The 16625-nt window shown below is 36.0% G+C and overlaps 1 protein-coding gene across 4 annotated transcripts in view; it reads left to right on the forward strand.

The window, feature by feature from the left end:
* Positions 1-16625, forward strand: part of LOC143250738 (thyroid receptor-interacting protein 6-like) — a 59018-nt gene that overhangs the window by 16562 nt on the left and 25831 nt on the right. For all 4 annotated transcript variants that reach the window (XR_013028351.1, XM_076501704.1, XM_076501694.1 and 1 more), the window contains exon 5: positions 13233-13334. Coding sequence is in view for 3 of the 4 variants with exons in the window: in XM_076501704.1 (XP_076357819.1) it covers positions 13233-13334 (102 nt within the window). In the remaining variant the exon portion in view is untranslated. The remainder of the gene's footprint in view (positions 1-13232; positions 13335-16625) is intronic.

The following is a 16625-nucleotide window of genomic DNA, read 5'->3' on the forward strand; positions in this document are numbered from 1 at the left end:
ATTTGTATTTAACGTGTGCCATTTTTCCGCTAAAACGCGGATTTCCGCAGTTTTCAAACGGCCAACGATCACCCACGAGATTCGTGTAAATTCGAGGAGAAAATATGAGCGATTTGGGGGCTGGGTAGGTGGTTTTTGAGGAGAAATCATATTTTTTCAATGTTTATTGCAGAAAAAAAAAAATCTGACCGCCATCTTGGAGGCAGTCTCGTAGCAGGTCTCGTGGTCTGGTATCGTGTGCATACCAGACGATAAAATATTCTCTACGCTCCAAAGAAACAACAGCGATTGAAATGTTTAAAAGGAAAAATGTTCATTTTGATCCTGTAGACAAGAGAATGTGTAAGGACATTAGATCAGCAGCTTCAAAGTATACCTCAAAGCTGAGGGAGAATCAGAAGAAAAGGGCAGAAAGGCTTGAGGCCTATGGTTTTGTGAAATCTGGCCCAGCCACCTTGGCTAAAGAAAAAGTCCAGAAAGCCGCAGAGGCACAGAGAGCTGCCCATTCAGAGAAGGAGAGAAAAAAAGCTCGGAAGAGAGCACTGGAAACCCTTGTCTCGAAAAAGAGGAAAGTAGCCAAGATTGATTAAAGGAAATTAAGTGATTTGAAATTTGACTGTAATTTATGCAGCAGAGCAGAAGTTGATATCAGTGACTGAAAAACATTTTATTATTATGTGCAGCATACAGTGCCAGTGGTTTATTTTAAAGCATATCATTAATTTTATTTTGAAGCAATGTCAAAGCTTTCCTTGATTTGCTGTTTCAGTTTGTATTGTGAAAGAATGAAAAATATACTGATATTGAGGTAACAGTAATTTACTGACAAGATTGTATAGATGAACAAGTTTTACTGTAGGTAGTCATGTAGAGTAATTTTAAGTAATTTGAAATTTTAATGGAATACATGCAGCAGAGCAGTAGTTGTTGATGTCAGTGACTGTACAAAATTTAATTTCTGAGGCATATCACTGATATCAGTAGTTTAATATTGAACCATATCAGTAGTTGAATTTTTAAGCAATGTCATAGCTTTCCTTCATATGCTGTTTTAGTTTGTATTGTCAATTTGTGAAAGAATGGAAAATTCACTGACATTAAGGTACCAGTAGTATAATGACAAGATTGCATAGATGAACAATTTGAACTGTAGGTAGTCATGATTAGTCAAAAGAGTAATTTTATGTGATTTGAAAATTGTATGGAATATATGCAGCAGAGAAGTAGTTATTGGCAATGACTGTAAAACATTTAATTGGCAGCATACCAGTAGTTGATGATGATGATGTTATTGATGACAAAAAGGATAATAATGAAATGATTTGTATTTGAAATATTTACTGAGTTATTTTGGCTTTATTAACTAATATTACTAATATATTTTGATTTAGAAAAAACTTAAAATGAATAAATAGCAAATAAACAGTCTTAAATTTCATTTATTTACTTTTTATTTTATTTGTTAACTTTAGATATTTTGATATATCTTCTAAAAAATGAATGCAAATTAAAAGAATAAATCAATCTGCTAAAAACTGTAAATGAAAGTTATTTACAGTCATGTAATGTAATGCCCCCGGACCCCCCTAGTCAGGCATGGCTGTGGTGCCTCTGGTGCCAGGCTATATACCTTTTCCTCTTTTTTTCATAAATGTCATTGGCATGCCTGATTTAAAATTTTGAAGCTATAACAAAATGTTTAAACTTTTCATGAAGTTGATTTTACAGACCTATGATCATATTTCTCAATTAAATATTTATTAACTGAAATTTTTAGGGAATGTTTTAAGGACTTTTGTCTTCAGTATAAATACAAAGAAACTGAAAGACATTTTTGAAGGCTGGTATTATAAATATATGTATAACATATGTATGAGCTCTGTTTTTACGTAGACCATTGTGAAGCTTTGAAGATATCTATATAGCAATTTTCAGTTGGTCTGTTGTATGTTTTTATATTTACATTAATGTAAAACTTTTCATACAGTATTGGACAAAATAGCTTTGAAGTTTCACATGTAGGCAAAGATGTTTTTGAAGGGGGTTCATAAAATTGAAAGTCAGTGTTTTGAGGCTTTCAGATTTGATTGAAATGATTTATTTTAAAAGTTGGTGTTAATATTTAAAGGAGGGGTTACCTCATTTAAATTAAAGTAGAACTATGTTTTTTTACATGCCCACCTGAAGATGGGCATCCATGCTGTTTATTTTGATTACTAGTACCCTAATGTTTATTGTATTTATTCTGTTATGTAATACATCACGTTTTGCATATTGGAGTAAAGTCTTGTTTATTACATTTACACCTAATATTAAGCTAAGTGAAGAAAGGTAAGGTTAAACAATACAAATGTCCTCCACATAACTCTATGTTGAAAAATTTCAGATGAAAGCCAGTCATATTTTTGCAATGATCTTACTTGCTAACCCAAAGCTATCTTGATCGTAGACTGCACTTTAAGGATTGTTACAATTACATACTTGTTGTCCTCATTCTCTTATCCTACAGAGCACCAGTCTTTTATATATAATCATTTCAAAACATGCTGATCATGTGACTACCCATCACCAATCATACTGTGCCATCTGTACTAGTGCAATTAGCTTCCTCTATTGTTCTAGAACAATCCTTACTTTCTTGATTGATGTTTTAGTGTGAATGTCTTTTTAACTCACTTTCCATGTTACTAAAAAATTTTGATTGTGCTTGATCAAAAACTTGTATCTGTTTCATATACAATTTTTTATTTCTATTGTTTCTACTTATTTGTTTGAGAAATATTTCTGTTATCTGAATTCTAATTTGCTCATGAATTTCAGATTTAATATGGCAGATGATGACAGTCAGAAATATTTGACACGAGAGTCATGATTCATTGTGTTTGCTTGGGAAGTACAGTTTAAGGAGAGCTTGTGTCTTATGGTTGGCAAATGATTTCTTCCTTTCATGTTACAATTTTTTTTTTGTGAGGAAGAATGCAACTACTGGTGTGGAAATTTCTACTGGACCTTCCACCACTTTCCACCATGTAATTTCCTGTTTGGTATTGTTCTTCCCACGAAATCTGTGATAAGTTTTTCAGCTTGTTTTCTTCATTTCCAGTAAGTATACCCATTTCTAGTGAGTCTGTGTGAGCTTGTGGAGATTGGCCCAGTTTCTTTACATGATAAATTAGGTCTTTCATGTCTTCTCTGCTCAGTATCTGGTAAGTCAGACTTCTATAATTATTTTATTATCTAAGTTAATTTAGTTGAAATTTCCATTTACTTTGAGTATTACTTTGTTTACCCATAACCACTACATGGCAATCTTGGCATATCATGTTCCTTTCTTTATGAATTTGATTGCCAATCATTTATCTTAATCCAACCAAATTATTTCCATAGAGTGATCCAGTCTTCTGCAGATATTTTGGTGGGTGTGTTCTCAGCTAGGAATGTCACATATAATTGTTTGTCACTCACTGGAATGCCAAAATTCCTTCCTTTTCACCTCCGATTCCCCACCCTTTAGCTCTGGGGGTAGATTTATTTAGTCAAGATTGGAGGGTTCTTCATCCATATTCTACCTTCTGATCAACATCCTCTCCAGTCTTTCTCCTTATTCAGACCACTCCTTGTCATGTCCTTCTCATTGTTGTGTATTGGTCTGCTTGAATGTGGTTTCCTCTGCTTTGGCCCTTACTTGACTGTCGTCCTCTGCCCTTACTTCTGTTCAAGTCTCTCCTCCAACAACCACAGTCTAACATAGTTGATTGCAATATCCTCATTCTTTATCTTCATGCATGAGTTTTGTCCAGTTTCTTACCTTTAGTTCAGGGACTTGCCCCTTGTGTTGCTTCCTTCCTTTCCTGTTCAGGTTGACCTTCTACCTCGTCTGTGTCCCAGAGGCAGTGGTTATAATTGTTATAGCTCCAAACCGTGAATTTTGCAGTAATAGTCAGTATCAAAGGTGCTTCCCCAGGGCAGACCTTGGCCCCATTTGTCATGGCTTCCACTCATCCCTCAGTACCTAATCTTTCAAATTACTTTGCACATTTCTTTAGGATTTAACTGTGTCAACTGTTTCTAGTTATAGGTCTGCCCTGACAAACACCTTCCAATTATTCCATTTCTAGACAGCTTTTTCCTCCACTTTTATTTTTTCTCCTTATCAGTTTCATTTGTCTTGTCCATCCTTTGTCTTTCTTCACAATATTGGATTTCAGTTTTGTCCTTTATATCCTGTCCAGTTCTCCATTTGAACTCATTGCTGTGTGTTCCATGTACTGTTTTTTCCTTAAGTTCTCTTACTTCTTGCTTGCAGTTATTGTTCTGATATTTATGCTGTGGATGTTTCCTACATCATTTCCCATTCCTTTTTGTAATCCTCTATCCAGTTTGAGCCTTCCTTTCATAGACTTCTTCTGCCTGGGGAGAAGGTTTGGCCTTCACTCTTGTTTCCCCTCAATGTGGATTCCTGTACATAGTTAGGGGACCTCCCAGAGAAGGTTCTGTACTTTCAGTTTACCTTCTCTGGGATCTAAACATCCATCTGCATGTTTGCTGTGCTTGGTGATCCATGAAGGGGAGGAGAGGATTCTGGTGATTGAGGGGTTCAACTGTAACACACCATTTTGGCCTTGAATTCCTGTAGACAGGGAATCCTGGGGTGCCCCCCATCAAGATCAATCAGCTAGTCCATTTGGGTCAGGGTCAACTGAGTGCCAGAGTAGGATGTCCTCAACAGGTGTAGTGGACATTGTATGATACTGGTGTTCGGGTATAGTGCTCACAAAAGCCTTGTGTTGCTGCAGTGATCTTATATGGCACTCTAGTGCATCCTCTCATAGGGCTCATGGTTGATGGGGTCAGTGGGCACCAAAATATTATTTTTTTATTATGGATACCCCTCAAATTAAAAAAATAAGCAAGCATGACAGTATAGAGAAAAATCTGACTACTGGCAAACAACTGCACATTGATGACTGTATGGTCAAACTCACAACTTGAATTTGTCCTGCAATTTTTAATTATACATTCTTTAACTGAAAAACCCTTTGGGTAGATGTCTTCATTTTTTATTCAGAATGGTTTAGAAGGACTTGCTGGTTCACATAGATCAGTAAAAAAAATTATGGTCTGAGGACATTTTAGTGGAAACAGCTTCGTCACAACATTCCAAATTCCTCTTGGAGTCAAAGGCCATCGGGAATATACCCATTGAGGTTACTCCTCATTCTACTTTGAATTCTTTCAAAGAATTTATAGCTGAGAGGGATATAAAGACCATTCCAGAGTCAGAAATCCTTGCAGGTTTTTTCATCCAAAGTGTTACAGCTGTGTGCTGAATTTTTGCTCATAGAGATGGAATTATGGAGCCAACAAATGTTCTAATTTTAACATTTACAACACCACATCCTCCTACCACAATCAAGGCAGAATATCTGAATAGTAAGGTACAGCCTTATATTCCTAACCCCGTTAGATGTTTTCATTCTCAACAATTTGATCACTCAAACATCTTGCTGTGGTTCCTTAACATGTGCCCATTGTGTTAGTAAAGACCATGATGCTTTTGAATGCCAACTAGAACTGCATTGTATTAACTGTAATGGTCCACATCCTTCCTATTTTACTTCTTGCCCTAAATGGGTGGAAGAGAAAAGTATAATGTCTCAAGGCAGTTTATAATAGTACTTATCCAGAAGCTCAGAAATTACTATTCCCAATTCCATTTCAGACTTGTGCTGCTGTAATCTATTCCACTACTACAATAGGAGTCCAAACAGACCTTTCTGTGCCTCCAACAGAATCTGTAACAGTGCATCTTAATCTAGTACCCTCCAAAATCAACAAAGTTAACGAATCAGTATCCACTATCTCTGTCCCTACCACATCTTCCAGTCATTACCCAACTTCACCTTGTTCAAGCCTAGGTGTTTCCATAGGGTCTTCCTCTCTTGACACCCCAAAAATTAAGCAACCCATTTGTCTGTACATCCTCAATCACTGGAACGTACGTCTAGAAACTCCAACCTTCCTACTTGATCCAGAGCAGGATCATTAGAGAGTGATCAACCCACACCTAGTAAAAAAACAAAGTGCGGTTTAAAGCATAAGGTCTCCATGCCATATTCTCCTCCAAAATAAAGAAAAATGGCCACGCTATTCCAATGGAACTGTCGAGGTTTTCAATCAAATGTGAAATGACATCAAGGATTTGATTGACTTTTATCATCCCAAATGTCTTTCTTTACAGGAAACATTTTGAAAACCTGCTAATAGAATCACAATTCAACCATACTCGTATACCAAAATGACAGGTCATGTTTAAAGGACATGGGGGAGTGGCACTGCTGGCTGACCAATATCTGCCCACCTGGTCCTTGTCATTGAATATGCACTTGGAGGCTGTAGCCATCTGTATCTCCTTGGGTCGTACTATCACTGTTTGAGTATCCCTGTACCTTACCCTTGGGAAAAAATTATCCCTCAGACCTTGATGCCCTCATTGAGCAACTGCCAACCCTCTTTTTAATTTTGGGGGATCTTAAAGGGCATAATGGGCAGCCCTCTGGGCTGGTTAAAGTATTGATGTGAGGGGTTGTGCTATAGAGCATATGCTCCTGAATCACAACCTGTCTCTCTTCAATACTGACTCTTACACTTATTTTCATGCACTCAGTCAGTCATTTACTGCTATAGATCTTTCTATCTGCTCCCCTTCACTTTTCACTTGCTTTTCTTAGGAGGTTGACATCAATCCATGGGGTAGTGATCATTTTCCTATCATATTAAGAGAGATTGGCCATGGTCAGTTCCACCTGACCTGTGTGTCTCAGTGGATGTTGGACCAGGCCAACTGGCCCTCTTTCACTGCTGTCTCAGAACTTGATCCTGTCATCTTATGTAAATTATCAATAGATGATTGTGTAACAGCAGTATCTAGCTGTATTGTCCAAGCAGCTGCTCAGTGCATCCCCAAACCTTGACATTTTTCCCACAGCATCCCCACCATTGGTGGAATTCTGCTTGTTCTATAACACAAAAAGCTCAGAAACGTGCTTGGGATAAATTTCATAGATATCCCACACTTGCAAACTGCATTGCATTTCAGCAAGCCCATGCACAGGCTCGGCGAGTTAGACATCAAAGCCAGAAGGAATCTTGGATTAAATATACCTCCAGCATTTATTTCTTCAACTACCAGTTCAAAAGTCATGTGTGACATTATCCAGAAGGTGAGTGGATGGTATACTTCTATCCCCCTCTCTATCTTAATATTCAATGGCCATGAAGTTGCTGATGCTCAGAGCATTGCCAATACTTTTGGTGAATGTTTCTCTCATGTATCTAGTTCTTCAAACTCATCCCCTTCCTTCTTAGCTATTAAAACATGAGTTGAACATCTGCCTCTTTCCTTTTCAACTGATCATCCCTATGACTACAATCACCCTCTTACACTGGTGGAACTCAAATTTGTGCTTCATCGGTCTGGCAATACATCAGTTGGACCTGATGATATACATTATAAGATGCAACACCACTTTTCTCCTGCTTCTCTTACTATTCCCCTGGCTGTCTTTAACTGGATATGGCAGGAGAATGTCTTTCTTGATGCTTGGTTCCAAGCTATTGTACTCCCTATTCTTAAACTTGGGAAGGATCCAAAGATTCCTTCGAATTACTATCCCATTGCTTTGATGAGTTGTCTCAGTAAGACCTTAGAGAGGATGATTAATGCTCGTCTTGTTTGGTTTCTTGAATCAGACAACCTTCTCTCACTCACTCATTGTGGGTTCTGAAGACAATGCTTGATGACATTCCACTTAATTCGCCTTGAAACGTCAGTTAGAGAAGTCTCTTTAAAGCAACAACATCTTGTTTCTATTTTTTTTTATTTAGAGGAAGCTTATGATACAACATGGAGATATGACATCTTGTGAGACCTTCACTCATATGGATTGTGTGGCAATTTACCACTTTTTATAAAGCTTTTTTTAATGAACAGCCAACTCCAAGTCTGTGTGGGCTCAACACTTTCTTATTTTTTTCCCACAAGAACTTAGTCCCTCAGGGTTGTGTTCTGAGTGTCACACTTTTCATTATAAAGATTAATGCCATCAGTGAACAGCTACCCCCTACATTTGCAAATGGTCTTTTCATTGATAAATTTTACATCTCATGTCAATCATCAAACATGAGGTTTATTGAGTGGCAGCTACAAACTGCAACCAATCATATACTGAAGTGGACCACAGCAAATGGTTTTCACCTTTCTCTCTCTAAAACTAATTTCTGCTGCCAATAGGGGTATTCATCCAGATCCAGAACTTCGTTTTGATGATGCTGTACTTCCTGTCATCCATGAGGCAAAGTTCTTAGGTCTTATATTTGACTGTACATTAAACTTTAGTTCCCATATCAAGCAACTTTGTGCCAAAGGTATAAGAGGACTGAACATCCCCCATGTTCTCTCTTCCACCTCTTGGGGAGTGGATCGATACTCCATGCTTACAATTTATCATGCCCTTATCCGATCCAAACTTGGCTATGGGTCTATGAATTATGGTTTTTTCATAACCTCAGCACTGAAAATGCTGGATCCTATCCACCATCAAGGGCTCCGGCTTTGCACTGGGGGCTTTCGTTCTTCTCCAGTCCAAAGTTTGTATGTGGAGTCCCATGAACCCCACTCTGTATATTTGCTATTTGCAACTGTCTCTTATGTATGCTTCCAAACATCGATATTTACCACAGTATCCTACTTGGGGTTGTGTTTTCCATCGTCAGTGAGACACACTTTTCTATAATAGAAAATCTACCATTGTTCCTTTTAGCCTCCTTTACATTCAGGCACAATCAGAAAAATTGGATGTATCTTTGAATAGCATAGCAGTATCAACAGTTTAGTCATCTGAGGAAGGCTGATACTCCAGATTGGAAATATTGCTCTTTATTTGCTGAACATCTTTCAAATGATCCATCCATTTCCATATATATATGGATGGTTCAAAATCAGTTGACTCTGTAGGTTCTGCCATGGTTTGTTACAGTTTAGTTGTAGCACACAGAATCCCTTCTACAGTTTCTGTGTTCACTGTCAAATTGTATGCCATTTCTCTTGCCCTGAATCATATTGAAACTATGCAATATACGAATTGTACGATCTATACTGCTTCACTCAGCTGTCTATTGGCTCTGACATCATTCCATGTTAGTTACCATCAGTATCCAAAACAAACTGGCTCATCTCTCTCTATCATCTATCTCTGTCCAGTTTTTTTGGATTCCAGGTTATGTTGGTATTCATGGAAATGAGCTAGTTGACAGAGCAGCAAAGTCCTTCTGCTCTGACTCTATCACCACTGTCCCTGTTCCATACATGGACTATGGTTCAGTTATCAAAACCCGACTATACACCAGTTTGCAGTCGACCTGGAGTGAGCAACGAAATAATAAGCTTTTTCAACTCAAGCCTTCTTTAGCTCTTTGGCTATCTTGTTTCTGTTCTATAAAGATAGAAGGGAGGAAGTTGTTTTGGCTAGGCTATGCATTGGTCACAGTTTTTTAACTTACTACATCCTTTTATCTGGTACTGATACACTAATGTGTGGTCTGTGTGGCACTAAGGTCACAATTGTACATATTTTATTATTAGGCCATCGTTACAACCAAGAATGAGGACGCAGTTTTAAACATATTTTTAAGGTAGGTTTGCCCTTGACATTAGCTAATGTCATAAGTGATACTGGCTGCCTCACTCACATTTTTACATTAAAAGCCTCTTTTTAACTTAATTTAAGGTTTTTATTGAACTATACACTGTTTTAGCATGATTTCTTTTACACATTTTACTTTTCTTTTGACCTGAACCCAGGACTGTAAAGGCAAGCTTCAGGTGACTGATAGTAAGTTTGAACTTAATGCTTGTCTTCCTAGCAGGTCTTAATTTTACATATTTTTACCTTCATTTCCATATACCATTATAGTGAGTGTACTGTTTGGCACAGACAGCCTTGTAGCTTTGTGCCAATGAGCATGAAATACCTACCTCTCTTGTTTCCTTATCTTCCATTTTCCACCTGTTTTTGTTTTCTCATTCGGTTCCAGATAGGCTTCTTTGTCTGGTTCTTTCCCCAAAATGTTATATGGCTTATACTCTCATATTATCATTCCCATCTATTTGTTTGAAGGATTCCTTGTGTGTCATGTGATCTGACCCATGTTGCCTACACTGATTGGGTTTATCAACTCAGACAAGTAGTCTATTCTGACATCTCTGTGTAAGGTCACCACCTGCACGGTGTTTCTTTGTATCTAGATCATTACCTGTGTTTTCAACTGCTTGTCATTGGAGGAGATTGGTCAAGATAGGATGTGGACAATGCAATACATTTGTTGTGCATTATTTGCATAACCTTGCTGTGTCTTCTTCCTATGGGGAATCTACACACTTCTATTTCCCTTTGACTGGAGTAAGTTAACATTTTACTTTTTTCTATACTTTTTTAGTTGGCACATATCACATTTCAGGATCTCACCTGATGGTAGATGTTGCCTTGTCAGGTGTGTGATAGGCTGGTGCTTCCAATTTGCAGCTGCCAATTCTTGATAGTGAGGATTGTTCTTATAAATGGCATATAATGACTGGGGGAGGGTAGTCACATGATAAGCACATGTTCTGAAATATTGCATGTCAGGGTTTTAGTATAAGTAGGTGTCTGTGACTTGTCAGCAATAAATGTCAACAGTAAATGGAAAGCATTTAATATCTATTAAAACAAGTCAAAAATATGTACAAAAATTCCCTTCTCTTGTCAAAAGTCCACTCTGATTCAATTACTTTAGAATCCAACTGTCAAAATTTTTCTGCTCTTATACAGTCTGCAATATATTCATTTTTGTTACTATATGGATTACCACAGTTGTATCCAGAGCTTTAAATAATCCTATTTTTCATCAAAGTTCACACATTTCAGTTACTTTAGAACCTAGTTGATAAGACATTTTCTTTGTTACAATACAGCTGTAAAACACACTGTAGAAATCACCTGTTAAGGCTAATCACTCACATGACAGCACAATTCTTAGTTTTCTTTAACTAACTTTTTATTAACTTGCTGTATCTGCATGCATTTATAATATGTGATAAAATATAACTATCTAGCCCTCTAATAGCAACAATATTGCACATAAGTAGAATGACTTTGAAGCTTCGAGGAAGATGACATCAACAATATCACTAGAACCTAGTACAACAATAATAAAACATATATAGGGTATGATTTGTATAGTTACATAACAAACTTGTCACAACTATTACATTTAAAATATTTAACGTTTAGTCTCTTGTTTGGAAATAAAGTAAATAATTATTAAGCTAAATAGTCTTGTATATCCAACAGTAAGATCTTTTTCAAGAGCAATATTCAAAATATTTTTGTATTATATACAAAGACTGTTCTAGTTCATACAGTAAGTCTCCTTATATAGTCTGCACTAATATTTGCTGTTTCTTTGTTGGTCTCTCTTTACACTGGGCCTCTGGTAGGACTTCACCTTGACAGTATCTTTTGTTTTTGCTTTGATCTTGTGTTGCTCAAGATTTGTCTTTCCATACCTAACTGTATACTGACACAGTTGTTATGTAATTTTCTTCTGCTTGCCACTCAGTTCTGCATTGATGTTGATGTCTTTACATGTCTTCTCTCCACTTAATGATCTTAAGTCTAGTAGGTCTTCTGGTTCTATTACAAAGTCATTGTACTCTGGTTCTACATCTGCAACAGCCACAGCTACCATATCCATCTTTGCTGTGTCTGTTAGGTTGTCTTCCATTTTAAAGTACCTCTTCAATAGATTGGCATGCCTGATCTATGTCTTCCAGTTTACTTTCACCTAGACCCAGCATGACCAGGTGGTTAAGGCACTTGACTTGTAATCCGAGGGTCCTTGATTTGAATCCCCATCACACCAAACATGCTCACCCTTTCAGCCATGGGGCATAAAAATGTGATGGTCAGTCCCACTACTCATTGGTAAAAAATAGCCTAAGAGTTGGCAGTGGGTGGTGATGACTAGCTGCCTTCTCTCTAGTCTTGCAGTGCAGATAGCCCTCATGTAGCTTTGCACAAAATTCAAACCAAACTAAACCCATGAACCTACCTTCAGGATGTCACTTTTCATGCCATGAAGGGGCTTGCTAGTTGCTTTTCTTCTTCCCTTAGGCTCTTATGATGACTTCAGATGCCTACTCTGTCTAGTTCCTCCAAATTTCTTCTACCTCATATATTTCCAATCACCAAGTTGTTTATTAGTGCCTTCATACGTATGGCCTCAAGGTGTCTCCCACATAGTAGGGAGTATCCACCTTTATGTTAATGAAGGGAAGTTTTTTCATTGTCCTATCAGTTAGCACACATGATTAATTCATTTTTAAGTTAAAGACCAAATACAGTTGTACACTTAATACATTATTTTTTTTATTTTTTGAATTTTATTTAATCTTAGGTGATGCATTTTTCAAAATTACTAAAGATGAAATTTTTTGTATCATTAACTTCAGTTTAAAATTGTCAGAGAGAGAGAGATAATATGGAGGGAGTAGCATATGAAATGCCACAATTTACATACAAACCTACTTACAATATTAAGAAATCACACAATATCAAAAGTAAATAAATCACAAAACAAACTATCTAACTTAGAATATTTTAATGCAGAACCTCATTTTTTCTGAAGTAATTTGGAAAACTTAGATACTATTTATATTACATGACCAAACATAAGTATGTAATTCAAACTTCCTGAAGACAAAGATTTTTACTGATTTATGCTAATACTCACCATCATTTGCTTGAAGAACTCTCAATTCTTTAAATTTAGATTTTCCAAGACAAAATTAGAAAAGTAATTTTCAACACACAAACACATAGACGTCAAAAAGAATTGTGTAGTCAGCCTAGTTTCATGTTCAATAAGATAGTATACTGTTTTATAGTTTATGTATATGAAAGTATATTTTTGGGTATTTATTTACTGTTGTTAATATCATCACAAAACAAGAAGTATTGTGGTTGTTTTGTGCAGTACTTCTCAGATGGATGTTTTTAAAGTGTCATTGAATATCTTTAATAGTTTTAACAAAATGCTGTTTATTTCAGAATTTGTTTTTCAAAGTGAATTTCCCAACAAATGAAAACTTACACATGGATTTGTTATAAATTTTGACTTTTTTTTTTTTTCAGGGACATGCCACAAATGTGGAGAGAAAGTTCTTGGAGAAGGTAGTGGCTGCAGTGCAATGGATCAGCTGTACCACATATCTTGCTTTACATGCTCTATTTGCCGTAAGTGTTCAGTTTTTGGTAAAGCCTTTCACCCTAAGACTTCTAATAAGTAACAATAGTACAGAAATCAATTTACCAACAACTGTTTAGAATGTATTTTTCAATTGTGTTTATATTTTCTTGAGAGATGAGTTTACATTGATGGAAGGCAATCATGATACTAATATATTTGTAACTAAGCACTAGTTATGTTAAGAAGTTAATTCATAACATACTACTAAATCTGAAAGTAGCATTTAAGCAAACCATTCATACTGGAGGACATGAGAAAGTATATTCCCCCCCATCCCTTTCAGCAATAATCTTTACATGTACAGTACTACCTCTATAGTCTTCATGTGTGTTTCTGGTGATGTGAGGATAGTTGAGTTCCCTTCTTGAGATCTATGTACCATATTAGTACTGACATTAATGCGTTCAAATTAGGAATAAATACATAAATAATTATATTAAAAGCAATAATAGAGATAATACATAATATTACACTAAAATGTTATTTTTATGTTGGTAATGGTTTTGATGAGGAGGGTATGGTGATTGAGGGATGAGAAAGAAATTAGTGATCATCTTTTGGCCCTAGGTCATCTGGGCTTGAGGTAACAGAATGGTCATCATCATTGTTGTGTATTGAAGAATACTTCAGATAATGCACAAGTATATGGGTACTACTTGTAGTTGGATCACAAGAATTAGACCTTAGGGATTGAGGAGGTGTCACTTGCTCTTTTAAAGCTGTGTGTGATCTTGGATTGAATTTCGCTTGTACATTGTATGTAGGTTGTTTGAGATAACATCAAGTGTGCATTCATGATTTGTAATCAGGTCCTAACTCCATAAAGGGCTTAACCTTTGTCAACCATAAAAGTGAGGGAATACAATTGAGGTTGTTATTGTCACTGTTATCATGAAACTTGGTAGCAGGATTGGTGACTATCTTCACAGTTTTAATATCAGTAAGGAGATCTGTGGTGAGAGCATGCATATCAACATCCAGCCACCTCTCAGTTGCTTCAGTGTGTGCTACTGGTTACTTGATTGAGCTGCATGTATTCACAACACCTTCTATTGTTTTGCATTGCCTTACAATGATCCCATTAAATGCTTTTACTTCAAGATTAGGTTCAAAGACAGTGGGCAACCATAATTTACACCAAGATCACTGTCAGTTTACAGGTTTCACCTTCTAAGCAGCTGTGGTTTCCCATATTGCATCCTTGATGGTAAAATTCTTGGCACACAGCTGTCAAACAGTTGTTGATGTGGTAACTCAGAAAAGAGTTACAGTAATGGCTTTTTAAGTTCATGATCATACCCTGATGATCAATAGGTGAAGTGAGTTGTCACAGTGGTAGCAAAAACACTACAAAAGTGGTTGAATTAGTCATGCAAGTTTCTTCCAAGTGTGACTTTGCATTGTCTTGCAACAACAGTGCCTTACATTCTTCACGTAACTTGACTTACTTAAAGTACTTCTGATAAATTTGCTCTCATCCATGAAGTCTTGTTGTGTCTGTAGTGCCCAAGTAAAACTTGCTTCCTAAGAGTCTGTAATGCTGCAGATTTCTCTGTCACCAGCAACTTCTGTTTGTGTTCCTGCAACCTTTGAGGTTATTTTTAATTTTCTTTACCAGGGGTTTGGTATCACCAGCTGAAGTACAAGACAGCAGTCATCCACAGAACACTCCAGTTTCATCAGCATTATACACTTTTTCTGGTAAAAAGTTGTTTCCTCTCACAGTGTTTTTTTCAAAATCTTTAACATATTTGTAATGAAAATATCCACTAATACTTTTTCTCCTGCCAAGTTCAGCAAACATTCTGTTACTTTTTAAAATAACTTAATCACCCCAGAGAATATGCACTCTTCTCTTGCTATTCCATTTTTAGAAAGAATCCTTTACCTTTTTGCTTGCAAAATGGCATCACTTATGATTTGACCAAGTAATCAAACCTGTTTAAACTATTTATATATATTGTGCTATCTGTAAGAAGAATCCTTGATTCTTGCAGTGTTTTCCATTCACAGTTGTTCTGCTTGGAAAATTGCATATGTAAATAAGCTTTCGTAATATGTACCTTTTGTTTAAGCCATATGCATTAAGCAAATTACACTCCACTAATGATGCCATGCTTTCACCTCCTATCCAAATGCATGAGGATATATCCACCCATCCACTTGAATTTTATGGTTAAGGATAGCATATAATGCTCTAAAAGTGTATAGGTAATGAGCTGATGTTTCTAGTGTTTGTGGTGCTTATTTTCAAAGATTTAAAACTGTGCACATAGAGAAGCTTTGTAAATAAAGAACATGAAAAATTATAGCATATACACGATTTCAATCAATTCTATCTAGTGCCAAGTTAGACTGATATTTACACAACTAAAAGCTTAATAAATCCATTAACATCTTGCATTTCAAAACTCTACGTTACATGTGTTGATGTACTTGTGTCACAAAAAAATGAAATGTGACATGTACAGTATTTAAAGTGAGAGCTGTTTACAGTTGTATTAAACTTCTAGTTGTGTAAGTACAAACTGCTGTGTTCTGATCATTCATTTGATTTTATACATAAATGGCAATCATTGTACATACTTAATGTTTGCTAACTCTTTATACATAGCATCTCTAATGGTTTTAATGTGTAATGTAATTAAAAGTCCACACATTACATCTCAATTAAGCAGTTTTTGAATGAATTCTAATTTCACATTAGTCACTTCTTTTTTCTTTGAACAGTTGAGAAACAATTTTTGTACATATTTTTGAATTAATGGACTGCTACCAAACATGATACACTCAAGCTTCTTATATTTTGTTATTGTTTTGTTTTTCTTATGCTGAGGCCAAGCTCTTATTGTGACAAAAGACAGTTTTAATCTAATACTAGATGAGTTAATGAAGAAGCTAGGTAATGTATTTGCAAGCCAACAGCCAGCATTACTATTATATTGAATAGGAGAAAAGTTGTGTTGTGGGTTTGAACCCCAGAAAGTAACTGTTTTTCATTGTATTCCTATATAGCTTCTATTTTTTTTAAGTGAAAAACTTAATTTATTTAAAGGGATTGTAGCCAAAACAATTTTCATTGTATTATTAGTTACTAACATTTAAGCCACAATTGCTTTTCTATGTGTAGAAGAAACAAGTGCATATTTAAAATCTTTACAGTTAAGATAATAGCTTTATCACATCAATAAACTTTCACTGTGGATTCATGTGCTTTAATTACTGTGACTGGTTTGGAGTTAATGATAAGAATATTCATAATTTTAGATAAATCAAGT

The sequence above is a fragment of the Tachypleus tridentatus genome, chromosome 1, assembly GCF_004210375.1.
Source record: "Tachypleus tridentatus isolate NWPU-2018 chromosome 1, ASM421037v1, whole genome shotgun sequence".
NCBI lineage: Eukaryota > Metazoa > Arthropoda > Merostomata > Xiphosura > Limulidae > Tachypleus > Tachypleus tridentatus.